General features: G+C 51.0%; 1 protein-coding gene and 1 long non-coding RNA gene across 4 annotated transcripts in view; both read right to left on the minus strand.

The window, feature by feature from the left end:
• Positions 1-821: 821 nt before the first annotated feature.
• The window catches only part of ADCY2 (adenylate cyclase 2), a 527,505-nt gene continuing 510,100 nt past the window's right edge, over positions 822-18,226 (minus strand). For all 3 annotated transcript variants that reach the window (XM_049860641.1, XM_049860650.1, XM_049860633.1), the window contains 3 exons: positions 10,949-11,063; positions 4,800-4,924; positions 822-1,624 (listed from right to left, as the gene is read on the minus strand). In XM_049860641.1, coding sequence (XP_049716598.1) covers positions 1,472-1,624; positions 4,800-4,924; positions 10,949-11,063 — 393 coding nt within the window. In that variant the 3' untranslated portion in view covers positions 822-1,471. The remainder of the gene's footprint in view (positions 1,625-4,799; positions 4,925-10,948; positions 11,064-18,226) is intronic.
• LOC126062860 (uncharacterized) lies at positions 11,971-16,024 on the minus strand. The gene is made up of 3 exons (XR_007514157.1): positions 13,928-16,024; positions 12,782-13,825; positions 11,971-12,067 (listed from the first exon to the last, which is right to left on the minus strand). It is a non-coding gene; the product is annotated as an uncharacterized LOC126062860 (long non-coding RNA).

Below are 18,226 nucleotides of genomic sequence, written 5' to 3' on the forward strand. Positions count from 1 at the left end.
GAGTCTTCTTTCTTCAAAAGTGCATGCACTCTGGCTCTGTGCCTTCTTCGGCCTCCTCAGACATGACAGGCAGGTTGTCCAGGTCAGTTCAGGCTACGTGGTCGCTGATCTGCACTGTCAGTTCCAAACCATTCTCCCATGGTCTGTGTGCGATGGCTCCATCACGGTATGACTGTAGCAAGAGCCTGCTGAGCAGAAGGGGCTTTCCCGGGTAGTAGCAAATCTCTTTACTACTAAAATATTTTTTCCCTGAAAATCTTCCTGTTTTTGTTGTTGTTAGGTGGTGTTGAGTCAGTTCCGACTTATAGCTTACACTATGTACAAGAGAACGAAACACTGCCCAGTCCTGCGCCATCCTTATGGTTGTTGTTATGCTTGAGCCCGTTTTTGCAGCCACTGTATCAATCCATCTCATTGAGGGTCTTCCTCTTTATTGCTGACCCTCTACTTTACCAAGCGTTATGTCCTTCTCCAGGGACTGATCCCTCCTGATAACATGTCCAAAGTAAGTGAGATGAAGTCTCACCACTCTCTAGAGATATCAGAATTAAAACCAGACCTCCAAGTACATCACGCACACTTTCTTTCTTTCAAGTGTGTTGGATTCTCAATTGTCTGGATCACAAACTTGTCTGGATTGGAGTTACTCAAGGAGACCCTAACACTGGCTTCTAGAGAGTTCATCTGAAGCAACTACCAATCACATCTCAAAAGGCAAGAAGGGAAAACAAACCTTGATTCTGCAACAGACCCGTGGGAGAAAGAAGAAAGGAGACAACAACAGCAAAAAGATACAGACACTGTAAACCAAAGTACGTAAAATCTTTAATGAATTAACCTTACAAAAGACAATGGCATTGAAACATCAGATGTGTTTGGTACAAAACCGGTCCTATGGGGTGAGCACTAACTGTGGTGATGATGGCGGCGTGCTGCTGGCGTGAGACACGGCTGAGCGGGTGACGAGAGCCACGGGGCCAGCAGCGCTGGGGACAGCCACTGGCAACGAGACATGGGGGCGGGGTGGGGGGCACACAGCACACTTCAAATGGGGAGACGGAATCAACTTATCCACAAATACTGCCTGTTTTAGTATCGGATTAGCAGATGCGGTTGGCGAGCTACCATATTTTCCAGAAAATAACATGCACCAGAAGATAATATACACCCCCTAGTTTTATTGCCGTAAGAATTTTGTTGGTTTCACCTCCCTGTCTTCGTGCAGGCTCTGAAAGCATCCCTTCTAGCGCGCTCCTCTTCCTTCTGCTCAGGAGTAAGCACAGTGCGAGTGGCAGGCGGTCTTGGCACACGTCAGACACCAAACGGTATGCCACTGGGTCACAGAAACAAGTCTGCAGGTGCTCCGCAGCGCACACGGAGCACGGACGTCAAGCACGGGGCGAGCGTTGCAGTCTGAAAGTGCGAGTACCTCCCTGGAAACAGTCTCCTCCGGCCCAACGGACGTGGCTCTTCAGGACGCCAGGTTGCTCTGGGAGAGAGACCGGGACATCTCCGTGTTCACAAAGTACGTCTTCAGCTCCCCTTTGCCTTTCACGTTGATTATCCCTCGACAGGAGCAGGTGTACCCGAGGGTCTGGAGGACAAGGCTTGTTTCCTCAGTCACCTGAAAGTCACGTTAAAAAATGAAAAAGCATTTAGTAGGTAAGTTAACAGACGGCAGTGGTGGTTCTGGGGTAGAATTCTCGCCTACCATGCAGGAGACCCGGGTTCAATTCCTGGCCAGCGTGCCTCATGCGCAGCCACCACCCATCTGTCTGTGGAGGCTTGAGGGTGTTATGATGCTAAGCAGGCTTCATGGAGCTTATAGACTAAGATGAACAAGGAGGAAAGGCCTGGTGATCTACTTCAGAAAAATCAGCCACAGAAAACCCTACAGATCATAATGGTTTGATGTGCAGCCGATCACAGGGATGGTGCAGGACTGGGCAGTGTTTCATTCCACTGTGCATGGGGTCACCGTGAGCTGGGAGCTGACTCAGTGGCTACCACCAACAAGGACAGCAGCATGTAAACACAGCCCCTCTGAATAAGCCATTTCAGTTCAAGAAAAACAGCCAAAAAATGCTCATGTGTTTTGACCCAGTGGTTCCACTTCTGAGGAGTTAGTTGAAGAGGTACTAGACCATGGAAAGACAAGCTTTTTAAGCACAACTCAGGGCTCAGTTCTGCGTTGTGAAAGTGCAAAACTGGAAATGACCTGAAATTGAGTGATCTCCAGGGTTAAGTAAGCCACGGGGCTATCATGATCAGCGTTTTAGATGAGGTAAGGGAAGAATATCCAGTCACTTCACCCACAGAAAGCAGAACAAAGCCTGGGTCTTTGCAATGATTTCAACCCTGCAAGATTACGTCCACACAGGTGACAGACAGAACCTGGGAGAACCCTGGAGAAATGAAAGTGCATGAAGATACGCTGGAGCAGTGGGATGGTGGACGATGTTACACGTGGTCATGGGTATCATTATCCATGCCAAATAAACAGATGCCATTAATAAAAAACAAAGCAAAACCAGGTGCTGTCAGAGTAGAACTATGTGTCAGGGGAGAACGGTGCTGCTCCCCAGGGCTTTCAATGGCTGATTTTTCAGAAATAGATTGTCAGGCCTTTCTTCCGAGGTACCTCTGGGTGGACTTGAATGTCCAACTTTCCTGTTAGCGGCTGATGGCATTCACTGTTTGTACCACCCAGGGACTCCTGATTCCTAGGAGAAGCACTGCCCTGTTGAGAATTGAGTTCCCGCTGTGCTTTCCCTGGGGAGCCCCACGTGGGTACTGGGGGCCAGAGTGGGCATGTTAACCGTGCTACCCAGAGCAGGAAGGGAAAGTCACGGAGGTGAGGGATCAGGTGGCAGACACGTCCTGCTCTCCCCAGCCGGTCTACGTCCCAGAGGGAGGACCGGTGTAGCCAGAAGCACCAAAGGGCTTTGGGCACCAGAACAGAATACGGAGGGAGTCAAGGCACTGGGACTATGAATATGTGTTTTCTCATGCTCCGAGTTCTCAGGGGTAGTTAGAGTTCTGCCTTCCACATGGAGAACAAACCTCTTTTGGGGTCTTTGAGGTTAATTTTATGGAGTCCCTGAGTGGTACACATCATTATAAGCACTTGACTACTAACCGAAAAGCTGGAAGTTCAAGACCACCCAGAGGTACCTTGGAAGAGAGGCCTGGTGATCTGCTTCTGAAAGGTCACAGCCTTGAAAACCCTACAGAGCACAGTTCCACTCAGCACACGTGGGGTTGTCATGAATCGGAATCGACTTAATGGCAACTGGTTTGAAATTAATTTTGCAGTTGAGGTGTTCATTGACGCTGACTAGTATACTGGCCATTGCTGAGCTATCCACCGGTGTTTATAACACCAAACCAGCAAGCAATCTGCACCACAGCTAACACCAACGGGGGGAGACGGCTGTCTGCTTTGAGTGACACCAGCTGGGGCCCTCCTGCCTGGGGGCCAGGCTGGGACGCTGAGGGGGCCTTCTGTGTGGACTTGGGGCCTCACAGCTGGATCGCATATTGGGAGTGTGATGCTGACTAATACAGAGAATGTCTTCCTCGGGCTCGGCAGAACGTTTAGTGGTCTCAGCCTCATTTTTCATTTTTCTTGGCATCTCACGACTTTTTCTGCACATAAATGCAGAGAGCCTGCTGGAGCTAGAGGAGCTACACCATCAGGAGGAAGCACACCTTTCTTCTCCTGAACCTTCCGGGGCTGAGCTCTGCTCACACACATTGCGTGGCTGACAGGCAGAAGCCTGTCTCACTGGGATCCGAGGTCACTGACCGCTCCAGGGGCTGATCTGCTGTAAATCACATGAAGCTTCATGATGCCCAATACCCCCTGAGAGGCCCACCTGAGCGTAAGCTCATTTTCAGCGTTCACCTGTAGGGGATTTACGATTTCCAGGAGAGAAAGCATTCCTTGACCAGCCTCCCTTACGTTGCTTTTGGTACTTAGCCCAAGTGCTGGAAAATGAACCAAGCTGGGAAGCATATGAAAAACTCCCGCCTACCTTCTGGGCGACCTGGTGTGTGATGGGGCATCGGCTGGCCTGCGGGTGGGAAAGTGCCCTCGGTATGGGCATGCCTCTCAGTACCCACCCCCCAAACAGAAGGGGCTGGGTTGTCCAGGATTGCTGGAGTGGCCCTGGACATTGAGAGTGGGCATTCATCTCATGCAGAGGGTCCCAGATGCTGGCCGCCATTGGGCATGGTTGACTTGGCAGCCAAGAAGGCAGACCACTGCTGTCAAGGGTGGGCAACTGGGTGGTCTCCCGCCCATAGTGGGAAGGAACCTAGCTATCAGTTTCCCGTGACAGGAGAGGGGGCGTGTGGACTGTTCCCTGGGCAGGATCTCACGAGCAGAGCCAGCTCTCCTTTCCTCCTGGCAATGCTAAATTAACTGTGGAAGGTCACAGCCAGATGCCTGCAGAACTCTACTCTGACTGCCGAGAGCTTGGACCATGAGAAAATATTTATAACCCACGTTTCTTGACTGTCTCCATATTCTCCCAGTTCTTATCTGAACTATTCAATCCAGAGGCTAGTTAACATTTCCCCAATGATAAAGATCTGATTAAATACCATGCAGACTTGGGCTTACCTTCCCTTGTTTTACTCTACGGCTGTCATTATTACCATTGTTATGCTCGTTCACAGCTTCTAAGAGCAGGAGCAGTGCACCACGGCAGAACACACCGCCTTACCACAGCAGAACACACCGCCTCACCACAGCAGAACACACAGCTTTACCATCGCAGAACACACTGCCTTACCTGTATTTTATCCAGGACGCCCGTGCTGTCCATCCGACTGGCCACATTGACGGTGTTGCCCCAAATGTCATACTGTGGTTTCTGAGCGCCAATTACACCAGCGATTACAGGCCCGTGGTTAATACCTGTGACATGACATTCTGGTTAACAAGGTTAGCTCGCAGCAACCGTTTTAAACCAGAAGTGTTTCTTTACTAATTTGTTTATGGCATTTCTTTTTATAATTATTTTTTGTTGTTGTTGAGAGTATACACAACAGAACATACACCAATTGAACTATTTCTACAAGAAAATTTAGTGACACTAATTCCATTCTTTAAGTTGGGCCAACGATTCTCATTGTCCTTCTCTGACTTGTTCCTTCCTCCACCATTAACATACTCACTGCCCCTGAGCTTCTTATCTAACTGCTGTTGTCGATCTGATCCCATATGGGTAGTTAAAGTCTAAGACTCCTTTTGGGAATTGTCATTTGACATAAACATTTGCTAAACTCATGGCTCAAAGCGATCCTACATACAAGAGAAAAAAACACTGGCCAGTCCTGCGCCATCTTCACAATCCTTGCTAAGTTTGAGCCCACAGTTAAACCCACTGTGTCAATCCATCTCATTGAGGGTTTTCCTCTTTTTTTGGAAACCCTGGTGGCTTAATGGTTAGGTGCCACAGTTGCTAACCAAGAGGTTGGCAGTTCGAATCCTCCAGGCACTCCTCGCAAACTCTACGGGGCAGTTCTACTCTGTCCTATAGGGTCGCTACGAGTCGGAATCAACTCGAAGGCAGTGGGTTTGGGTTTTTTTTTGTTTTGTTTTATTTTAGAAGCCTTGGTGGTGCAGTGGTTACAGTGATTGACTGCTAACCCAAAAGGTTGGTGGTTTGAAACCACCGGCAGGTCCACCAGAGAAAGATATGGCATTCTGCTTCCTGAGAGATTTACGGCGTTGGAAGCCCTACGGGGTCGCTGTGAGTTGGAATCGACTTGATGACAGTGATTTTTTTTGCGGGGGGGGTTACTTTACCTGTGTTTTTAGGATGATGTCCTTCTCCAGGGACTGTTCCCTCCTGATAACATGGCCAAAGTAAGTAAGACAAAGTCTTACCATCCTCACTTCCTCACTTATTAGGAGCATTTTGGCTCTACTTCTTCCAAGACAGATTTGTTCATTCTTCTAGCAGTCCATGGTATATTTAATATTCTTTGCCAACACCACAATCCAAAGGCATCAGTTCTTCTTTGGTCTCCCTTATTCACTGTCCAGCTTTTGCATGCATATGAGGCAACTGAAAATACCATGGCTTGGGTCAGGAACACCTTAGTCTTCAAAGTGACATCTTTGCTTTTTTACACTTTAAAGAGGCCATTTGCAGCAGATTTGCCCAACACAATGTGTCCATTGATTCCTTGACTGTGGCTTCCATGGGTGTTGATCGCGGATTCAAGTAAAATGAAATCCTTGACAACTTCAGTGTTTTCTCTGTTTATCATGATGTTGCTTATTGGTCCAGTTTGAGGGTTTTTGTTTTCTTTATGTTGAGGTGTAATCCATACTGAAGGCTGTGGTCTTTGATCTTCATTAGTAAGTGCTTCAAGTCCTCTTCACTTTCAGGAAGCAAGGTTGTGTCATCTGCATAACACAGGTTGTTAGTGAGTTTTCCTCCAATCCTGATGCTTGACAGTCCAGCTTCTCGGATGATTTGCTCAGCATACAGACTGAATAGGTATGATGAAAGGTTACGACTCTGACACACACCCTCCCTGACATTGAACCAACATTTGGGCAGCATTTTCTATTTGTGGTGCACTGTTGTAAGTGCTCCACGTGTATTAACCCTTTCAATTCCCAGAAGGACTCTAGGAGGTGATACTTTCATTGTCACCTCCATTTTTCAGATGAGAAAGAGGAGGAATGGCACAGACGCACTGCTCGTAGAAGGTGGAAGAAGACTGCAAAGCCCTGTAATTTGCCCCACAGCCCTGCTCAAAAGGACTGCAATTTCCCATGTCTTCCCTTCCCACGGTTAGGGATGTTGTGTTTGACAACATCTCGCTGAGAAATTTAATGAATCCAAGAAAAGCAGGTTAGTGGTTTCGATTCTGTTGCTAAACCACTTTCCAGAAGGACCCCTCGATTTGCACTGTGGCTGGTGCGGGAGTCCTCTGATGTCATCAATAAGAAATTCTTTCCTTATGTGCAAAAGAGTCTTTGATGGGATACAGACTTTGGGAAAACATTTACATGGGGGAATGACAGTCACCTAAAAATACAAAACTGGGAAAAGACAAGAAGGCAGACATAGAGCCAAGGGGAGGGGGGGCCCTGAAGCAGACACGGAGTCAGGAGGGGGTCCCTGAGGCAGACACGGAGTCAGGAGGGGGTCCCTGAGGCAGACACGGAGTCAGGAGGGGGTCCCTGAGGCAGACACAGAGTCAAGAGGGGGTCCCTGAGACAGACACGGAGTCAGGAGGGGGTCCCTGAGGACAGACATGGAGTCAGGAGGGGGTCCCTGAGGCAGACATGGAGTCAGGAGGGGGTCCCTGAGGCAGACATGGAGTCAGGAGGGGGTCCCTGAAGACTCGCATTTGAAGGCGATGCTGGGGTGCTGGGGATTCCAGAGGAGGGCAGGCTGGTCCCCCTCTCCAGGCCAGCTTCTCCCACACGGGTTCTTGGCCCTCTGGAAGCTGGGCTTTTCTGCTGTGTGTTCACCAGAGAAGGAAAAATGAAACCTCTAGCATGTGAGTCGCCTCAGGAGCTGTGATTCTCCAAGGAGACTTAGCCAGAAGGTGCCCAAAGGAAGCCCTGGACACGAGTGGTATGCAGCAACAAGAGACAAGGCTTTAGACAGTTTCTTGGAAAGCTGGGGTACACGGCACCATGGGTTAGCTCCCCAGATCATCAGGACCCCGGGCAGCACTAATGGGGAAGGGACAGTGATGGCCTCTCAGTCATGGCAACTGAACAGGATTGTCATTAACGGATGTTCCTGGGGGGTGGGTTCACGAGGGGCGTAGAGGCAGAAGTAGGGATACGGAGAGACACTGATTATTCCTGCCATATCATCTCTTGAATCCAGGATACACCTGACCACATTAGTCAAACTGTTGACTGCTGAGGGTGTTTCTGAGACAATCATCCCCATTACTAACTGCCTCACATACCACTGTCCACCACGGATCTCAGGCAAAGCTCCCCGACAGCAATGGGAAGTCAGGCCAGGAAACGCAGCACAAAGGTGTGCCCAAGATGAGAAACCTGCTCTTTGGTGCTATGGAACACCCAGTACCTGCACACCTCTGCTTCAGACACCCACATCCTCGGTTCCAGCTGTATCTCTGGGTTCCCAGCTCCAGGAGTCAACAGCCCTTCCTGCCACCAGCTTTTCTTCCAGCGGTCTCTGTGACGCTAACTAGGTCAGCAGCTGGGGTGCAGCAGGGGACCCCGCACTGTGCACTGCATATTGCTGGTGATGGGCAATCTCTACTTAGGGCGGACGTGCGTGCCTTGTGGTTCCAACTAGCCGGCTGGCTCTCCACCTTGATGTGTAGACCAGGAGGGCAGGCGCAGATTCAGCATTTATTTATTTTCGCTGTCTCCTTTCTGTTTGTGCTGGCAGCATCACACTTCCGAGTTTCTACCCGGGAATGGCCACTGGAGGGCACTGTGCTCCAAGCCCAGCAGGGATGCGGCCTCCTGAAGAGGCTGGGTTTTAGGGGATGGGAAGGTCCAGGCCAGCAAAATGTCCAGTCGGGCTTACTCAGGAGTCTAACTGGACCAATAGGTGGGTTGAGTATAGACAATAATTACTTCATCCATAATCAGTGTGAAGCAGGCAGTCAACAAGCATTGAAGGAGCTCCACTCAAATGCTCACATTAATTTAGAAAGTATTATTAGGGTTTGTCATTGTTGTTAGATGCCGTCGAGTCAGTTCTGACTCTCAGCGGCCCCAGGTACACCAGAAGGAAACACTGCCCAGTCCTGCACCATCCTCGTGATCATTGCTATGTTTGAGCCCATTGTTGCGGCCGCTGTGTCAGTCCATCTCATTGAGGTTCTTCCTCTTTTCCGCTGATCCTCTACATCATTAGAGCTTAGACCAAGAAAACTTCTCTGGGTTAGCGCAGCTGACTGACAAGGCCAGTCTCATTCCCATGCTGCAGGGAACAGCGATACTGTCTCGGCCCATATGTATTTATAGATGAGGTCGCTCTGCCATGAAATAAATGTAAACAATAAAAGGTGTGGGGAATAGTATGAACGCTTGAGAAGCCCATTTTCAAGCTGTCCAGAGAATAAAGGAGGTTCTTCAGCCCAGGTAAAGCTCTGGGGTCAGAGGTGGGGAAGGTCCTGTCACAGGACCCCCCGGGTTGGATCTGGGAGGTGGCTGCCCAGAGGGTGGTCCCCTGCCTGCCTGGCCCATGTCTCCTTGGCACAAAGGTGGGAGAGCATGAAGGAGAATATGCTGAGGGTGCTGACAACAGCGTCTGCAGAGAAGAGACTACCATTTCCTAAAGAAATGTAAAATATTTCTATGCTTTTAAATTCAGAACACACATACAACCAAAGGAAGAAAACAACCCTAAACATCAGGATTAAAACTTGAAATCTGTACACAAGAGAAAGCTAAAAACCATTCGGATGGAATTTGTTAAAAGAACTTTCATTTGTAGTTACTTTCAGAAGCTGCAAAACGTGTGCCAAGAAAAGCAGAAAATGGACAAAGAAGCCTTTACAAATCATGAATGTTCGTGAAGAGCTGGGCTCGCAGCACCAGCAGCTGCAGGCTAATTCGATGCTTTAAAACACTTTTTTTTTTTTTTGATACAAGTTTGTAAAAGGCCAGTAAGTAGTCATAAAACCCAGACCAAGCCATTGCCGTCAGGTTGACTCCGTCCTGATGATCCCACGTGTGTCAGGGCAGAGCTGTGCTGCACAGGGTTCTCAGTGGCTGGTTTCTCTGAAGTAGACCCCCACGTCTTTCTTCCTGGGTACTTCTGGGTGGACTCCACTCTCCAACCTTTTGGGTAGAAGCCGAGCTCGTTCACCGTTTACACCACCCAGGGACTCCACGACAATCGTGAAATGCTACAGAATCAGCTTAAAGTAAGTGAAGAACTGACTAGAAATCAGGACTTTTTTTTTAATAGTTTTTTTTTTTTTAATAGAAAGTTGGATTTTTCTTACATTTGGGCATAGAAGTTGAAAGCTATCTTTATTCAGGACCTCAGGCCTATATTTGGTGATCTTGTCGGTCGTGACCCAGGAGTGTGACTGTATTCAACAATTCCAAGATGCACATTTTTTCTTCCTATCTCTCCGTCTCTGAAAGCTGGGTGCAGCTCACAGTCGATACGGCCCTAGTTCCTTTGGCAGTGGTCCATGAAATAATGAAGTCGCTGTCAGCCGATGAGTTACAGTCATTGGCTCTGCAGGATGGCTTCAGGCTGGGTGGGCTGTGCCTTACAGAAGGGGCCCTGGGTTGGACAGAGGCGGGGGACCGAGCTGGACCAAAGTCCAGCCCTTGCTCTACTTGCCAAGCCAGTGCCTGCTGCCTGCATCCAACAGTCCCTTGCTGATGAGTGAAATCTGACTCACAGTGACCCTATAGGACAGGGTAGAACTGCCCCACAGGGTTTCCAAGGCTGTAAATCTTTATGGGAGCAGAATGCCAGGTTTTTCTTCCACAGAGCAGCTGGTGGGTTTGAACCACCACCATTTCGGTTAGCAACTGAGTGCTTTAACCACTGCACTACCAGGAATCCTTGCATCCAACCAAAGGGGATGCCAAAAGCCAAAACCAGTTGCTGTCAAGTCTATTCCAACTCCTAGTGACCCTGTAGGACAGAGCAGAACTGCCCCATAAGGTTTCCGAGGAGTGGATGGTGGATTCGAACTGCAGGCCTTTTGGTTAGCAGCCAAGCTCTTAACCACTACACCACCAGGGCTCCACCAAAGGAGACTGGGGATGTCTTTTCCTAATTTCCACAAAAGTACCTCAGGGGCTGGCAGCTGCAACCCAGTCCTGGTGCTCTAGATACGCACTTGTAATTGGTCTACTCCATTATCGCTGGAGGACTACAGACATTCCCCCACACCCTTACTCTCCAGGCCAAGCCTTTTCTCCAGCTAGATCTTCGACGGCACAACGTACCCACTCGCAGCTTGAAGTCGTTGAAGGAGTGCTTGTTGATGGCCTCCAACTTCGCCACCAGCGCGAAGGCAAATTCCACCATGGTGCCAATGTGCAGGTACTGCCTCTCCGGCTCCTGCAACACACACACAGAGGGCTAGGGCTCCACAGATCTGCACACACACAGAGGGTTAGGGCTCCACAGACCCGCACACACACACAGAGGGTTAGGGCTCCATAGACCTGCATACACAGAGGGTTAGGGCTCCACAGACCCGCACACACACACAGAGGGCTAGGGCTCCACAGACCCGCACACACAGAGGGTTAGGGCTCCACAGACCTGGGCACACATAGAGCGGGTTAGGGCTCCACAGACCTGGGCACACATACAGAGGGTTAGGGCTCCACAGACCCCCACACACAGAGGGTTAGGGCTCCACAGACCTGGGCACACATACAGAGGGTTAGGGCTCCACAGACCCGCACACACAGAGGGTTAGGGCTTCACAGGCCCGCACACACAGAGGGTTAGGGCTTCACAGACCTGGGCACACATACAGAGGGTTAGGGCTCCACAGACCCACACACACAGAGGGTTAGGGCTTCACAGGCCCTCACACACAGAGGGTTAGGGCTCCACAGACCTGGGCACACATAGAGAGGGTTAGGGCTCCACAGACCTGGGCACACATACAGAGGGTTAGGGCTCCACAGACCCCCCCCCACACACAGAGGGTTAGGGCTTCACAGACCTGGGCACACATACAGAGGGTTAGGGCTCCACAGACCTGGGCACACATACAGAGGGTTAGGGCTCCACAGACGTGGGCACACACAGAAGATTAGGGGTCCACAGACCTGGGCACACATACAGAGGGTTAGGGCTCCACAGACCCCCCCCCCACACACAGAGGGTTAGGGCTTCACAGACCTGGGCACACATACAGAGGGTTAGGGCTCCACAGACCCACACACACAGAGGGTTAGGGCTTCACAGGCCCGCACACACAGAGGGTTAGGGCTCCACAGACCTGGGCACACATAGAGAGGGTTAGGGCTCCACAGACCTGGGCACACATACAGAGGGTTAGGGCTCCACAGACGTGGGCACACACAGAAGATTAGGGGTCCACAGACCTGGGCACACATACAGAGGGTTAGGGCTCCACAGACGTGGGCACACACACACAGAGGGTTAGGGCTTCACAGGCCCACACACACAGAGGGTTAGGGCTTCACAGGCCCACACCCACACAGAGGTTTAGGGCTCCACAGACCTGGGCACACACACAGAGGGTTAAGGCTCCACAGACCCCCACACACACACAGAGGGTTAGGGCTTCACAGATCTGCACACACAGAGGGTTAGGGCTCCACAGACCCACACACACAGAGGGTTAGGGCTTCACAGGCCCACACACACAGAGGGTTAGGGCTTCACAGGCCCACACACACAGAGGGTTAGGGCTTCACAGGCCCACACACACAGAGGGTTAGGGCTTCACAGGCCCACACCCACACAGAGGTTTAGGGCTCCACAGACCTGGGCACACACACAGAGGGTTAGGGCTCCACAGACCCACACACACAGAGGGTTAGGGCTTCACAGGCCCACACACACAGAGGGTTAGGGCTTCACAGGCCCACACACACAGAGGGTTAGGGCTTCACAGGCCCACACACACAGAGGGTTAGGGCTTCACAGGCCCACACCCACACAGAGGTTTAGGGCTCCACAGACCTGGGCACACACACAGAGGGTTAGGGCTCCACAGACCCCCCCCCCCCCACACACAGAGGGTTAGGGCTTCACAGACCTGGGCACACACAGGAGATTAGGGGTCCACAGACCTGGGCACACACAGAGGGTTAGGGGCTCCACAGACCCCCCCCCACACACAGAGGGTTAGGGCTCCACAGACCTGGGCACACACAGAAGATTAGGGGTCCACAGACCTGGGCACACACAGAGGGTTAGGGGTCCACAGACCCGCACACACACAGAGGGTTAGGGCTTCACAGATCTGCACACACAGAGGGTTAGGGCTCCACAGACCCACACACACAGAGGGTTAGGGCTTCACAGGCCCACACACACAGAGGGTTAGGGCTTCACAGGCCCACACACACAGAGGGTTAGGGCTTCACAGGCCCACACACACACAGAGGTTTAGGGCTCCACAGACCTGGGCACACACACAGAGGGTTAGGGCTCCACAGACCCCCCCGCACACACAGAGGGTTAGGGCTTCACAGATCTGCACACACAGAGGGTTAGGGCTCCACAGACCTGGGCACACACAGAAGATTAGGGGTCCACAGACCTGGGCACACACAGAGGGTTAGGGGTCCACAGACCCGCACACACACAGAGGGTTAGGGCTCCACAGATCTGCACACACAGAAGGTTAGGGCTGCACAGACCCACACACACAGAGGGTTAGGGCTTCACAGGCCCACACCCACACAGAGGTTTAGGGCTCCACAGACCTGGGCACACACACAGAGGGTTAGGGCTCCACAGACCCCCCCACACACAGAGGGTTAGGGCTTCACAGATCTGCACACACAGAGGGTTAGGGCTCCACAGACCTGGGCACACACAGAAGATTAGGGGTCCACAGACCTGGGCACACACAGAGGGTTAGGGGTCCACAGACCCGCACACACACAGAGGGTTAGGGCTCCACAGATCTGCACACACAGAAGGTTAGGGCTGCACAGACCCACACACACAGAGGGTTAGGGCTTCACAGGCCCACACCCACACAGAGGTTTAGGGCTCCACAGACCTGGGCACACACACAGAGGGTTAGGGCTCCACAGACCCCCCACACACACAGAGGGTTAGGGCTTCACAGATCTGCACACACAGAGGGTTAGGGCTCCACAGACCTGGGCACACACAGAAGATTAGGGGTCCACAGACCTGGGCACACACAGAGGGTTAGGGGTCCACAGACCCGCACACACACAGAGGGTTAGGGCTCCACAGACCCACACACACAGAGGGTTAGGGCTTCACAGGCCCACACACACAGAGGGTTAGGGCTTCACAGGCCCACACACACAGAGGGTTAGGGCTTCACAGGCCCACACACACAGAGGGTTAGGGCTTCACAGGCCCACACACACACACAGAGGTTTAGGGCTCCACAGACCTGGGCACACACACAGAGGGTTAGGGCTCCACAGACCCCCCCACACACACAGAGGGTTAGGGCTTCACAGATCTGCACACACAGAGGGTTAGGGCTCCACAGACCTGGGCACACACAGAAGATTAGGGGTCCACAGACCTGGGCACACACAGAGGGTTAGGGGTCCACAGACCCGCACACACACAGAGGGTTAGGGCTCCACAGATCTGCACACACAGAAGGTTAGGGCTTCACAGGCCCACACACACAGAGGGTTAGGGCTTCACAGGCCCACACACACACAGAGGTTTAGGGCTCCACAGACCTGGGCACACACACAGAGGGTTAGGGCTCCACAGACCCCCCCACACACACAGAGGGTTAGGGCTTCACAGATCTGCACACACAGAGGGTTAGGGCTCCACAGACCTGGGCACACACAGAAGATTAGGGGTCCACAGACCTGGGCACACACAGAGGGTTAGGGGTCCACAGACCCGCACACACACAGAGGGTTAGGGCTCCACAGATCTGCACACACAGAGGGTTAGGGCTCCACAGACCCGCAAACCCCCCCGAGGCTCCAGGCAGAAGGGACACATGAAGATGATGCTGTGCGTGTGCTGCAGAGACTGTAGGAATTTACATCTCAGTTCAGAGCCCTGGTGGTGCAATGGTTAAGTGCTTGGCTGCTAACTGAAGGGGTGGCAGTTCAAACCCACGCATTGGCCCGGTGGGAGAAAGCCCTGGCGCTCTGCTCCCATAGAGATTACAGCCAAGGAAACCCTATGGGGCAGTTCTACTCTGTTGCTATGAGTTGGAATTGACTCTTTGGCACACAACATCTCATCTCAATGGAGTCTTGTACACAAATTCTTTTTCATGTGGCCGAAGGAGACACTAGAAGACATTGGCTTGCGTCTCTCAGGTATCTTCAAACTAAAAACATTCTGTGGACTACTGGCTATACCCGATGGCGACAGGTGTTTTTTTTTTTTTTTTTTAATTCATATTACCATTAATTTAGATCTCCTGTTATATTTGTATTTACTTCTGGAGTTCACCCGTTTTAAGTTTCTATTTCTGGTTAGGTTTTAAAAATGGGTTTTCTACTAGTATATGTGTGTAACTTATAAAATGCATTAATTTCCATGTTTTGAAGGTTCACGTCTGCCAAACATGTAAGGACCAGGTGCACTGACAAGGCTGGTGTGCTACTCAGCCTCCCAGGCTTGGCCAACATGTGCCCCAGCCCAGCCTGGGGAGGGCCAGCACCATCCGCCTGCACCCCTTGTTGCTGGAATGAGTGTCTAGTTTGGCACTGCCATCGGTGCTGTGTCTCTTTCAAAGTCTCAGTGGTTTGTGAGCTCCAAAAGGGTAGTGCCTGTGTTTGATTCATCTGTACAGCTCCACAGTTATAACCGCGTCTGCACAGGGCAAACGCTTAATGAGCGCTAGTTTACTGGATGACCACCCTTAGGGATAAGCCTAGTGCTTGATCCACTTCTGAAAACCAGCCAGTGGAAACCCTATGGATCACAGGATATTGTGCAACATAGCACTGGAAGATGAGCCCCTTAGGCTGGAACCAAAACCAAATCAAACCCCTTGCCGTTGAGTCAATCCTGACTCATAGCAATCCAACAGGACAGAATAGTACTACCCCACAGGGTTTCCAGGGAGCAGCTGACGGATTCAAATTGCCCACCTTTTGGTTAGCAGCTGTAGCTCTTAACCACTGCACCACCAGGGCTCCCTGATGTTGGAAAGCACTCAAAATAGTGGCTGCAACAATGGACTTGAGCACCCAAATGGCAGTGTAGATGGCGCAGGACCAGGCAACGTTTCGTTCAGCTGTCCATGGGGTCTCCATAAGTCAAAGCTGACTCAACGGGAACTAACAAATTAACTAACTAGCTAACACTTAGGTTGACAGCTGGGTATCCCAGAGGAAATAGCTTGGAGGAATGCAGGAAGTGAGTCTTCAGGGTCTGGTGGAGGTCAGAGCTGTCTGATGCTCATACTTGGGAATCATCTCTCAGAAGGACCATTGAGGTGTCCACTAATGTGGGTGAGGGGTGGGCCCAGGGGAGTGCCCCCAGTGGTTAATAGGCCAAGGCAGGCGAGTCAGTAGGGAGAACTGGGAAGGAGTTCCAGGACAGAATTGTTTGGGCCTCAGGTAATGACTTCCGGGATGCGTATTAAATCCCACTGGGCCCTGGAGGACCTCAACCAGAGCTGAGAAGGGGATGGGACGCACCAGATGGGAGGCAACTGGTGAGCCTGGGGGAGAGTTCTCCATGGACGATGAGGATGGAAACCACCTCTGAGAGGTGACATGGAAAATGGGGACAGTGGATATAAACCATACTCGAGATGACAGGAAAACAGAAGAAGCCAAGGCAGCAGGTAAAGGGGAGGTAAAGTGACGGGACTGTATTCCCGCAGGACACACAGTCTTTCAATAAGGACAGTGAGTCACAGCACTAAGGCAGGGTTCTCACCCCAGTACTATCAGCATCCGGGCCGCATTGCTCTCTGTGGTGGGGGGGAGGGTAGGATGTTAGCCGCATTGCTGGTCTCCACCCTCTAGATGCCAGTAGCATCCCCTCAACCAGAAATGCCCCCAGACATTGCCAGCGTCCCCGGGGGACAGAATTGCTTTCGTTTGGTTGAGGAGCCCTGCACTATGTAATATAAACATGAATAGACATGAGGAATTAAATTTCTGGTCAAGAAAGAAAGATTTCTTCCTGGCTTTAGGTGAATTTCATCCCTTGAGAAAAAGATGAACGAACAGTACTGCTGCCCCAGATCCTCAACATAAAATTGGGGGAGAAAAACCAGACCATTTAAAAATGAGAAATAGGAAGCAGACTGTCCACTACCTTTGGCTGAAATGGAAAGGGCTTTTCTTTAAGTACACTTGCTCTTTTCTCTCATCGCTTGCCAATATTTCTAGTCTCATGACTCGGAGGGAAAACAGAGCTTGGAGGGGTGTTCTGGAAAACATCTTGCCTCTTAACAGGAAGCAAGAGCTGTTAAATCCACAAGCAGAATTCTGGGCCTAAAAACTGCAAATATCCTAGTAGGGAGGAGACATTTGCCATGGGAGAAACGGTTTGCATTTTCCTGAATCTAGGTGTCACAAAGGAGGTCCTGTCTGGAAGCTTCGTTGGCCTCAGCGATAAAGGATGAGATTGGGTCCTGGGAGTAGGGTTTCAATCCAAGTCAATAACTGATTTGGGCTTAGTATACCCTGGAAAAAATGATGGTCAGTCCCCAGAACAGGCCAAGTCAATTCACAAAGTCCTTATAACTGAGCTTTTGATAGCTATTTGATGGTGGTACCAAACAGCTGTCTCTCCCACCACCCAAATAAACCCTTAGGTATCTCCAGATATTCAACAGACTTCTAGCTACACAGCAAGACCCAAAGAATACCTTAAAAGCCAAAAAAAAAAAAAAAAAAAACCTAAACCCATTGCTGTTTAGTCGATTTTGACTCACAGCGAACCTGTAGGAGACAGCAGAAGTGCCCCACGGGGTTTCCAAGGACGTAAATCCTTACGGAAGCAGGCTGCCACATATTTCTCCCGCTGAGCAGTTGGTGGGCTGAAACCGCCGGCCCTCTTTGGTTAGCAGCTGAGTGCTTAACCACTGTGCCACCGGAGCTCCTTAAATAATCCCTTAGTTATCTCCAAATATTCACCTGACTTCCAGCTACACAGCAAGACGACTCTCTGGTTACATGGAGCGCCTTTTGCTTTGCAGGTCCCACCAGCAAGGAAGCTTTCTTAATGCAGGTGGCATGCTTACTGAGGTTGTTCTACGGCCCATGTGGCTGTTTGGTAACGACTGAAGTGATTTTCTGGGCTAAAATTAATAGGACCTTCCTCTCCTATTCTCTCCCCTCTTTTCTCCTTCCTTTCTTTCATTCATCAAATATTTATGGACCACCTTCTGTGTGCCTGGCTCTGTGTCTATGCTGGAACACTTCTGATGTTCAAATCCCCATTTTTCTGACCTGGAAGAGGACTCTGCATTGCTAAGGCACATCTTGTCCTCCTGCCCTGGGACCACTCCCTCTCTTCCATCAACGTGGGGACATCGGCTCAGACACCCTGGTTCTCCAAAGGGGGTCCACCCTCTCCTG

This window comes from Elephas maximus, chromosome 2 (genome assembly GCF_024166365.1).
Source record: "Elephas maximus indicus isolate mEleMax1 chromosome 2, mEleMax1 primary haplotype, whole genome shotgun sequence".
NCBI classification, from domain to species: Eukaryota; Metazoa; Chordata; class Mammalia; order Proboscidea; family Elephantidae; genus Elephas; species Elephas maximus.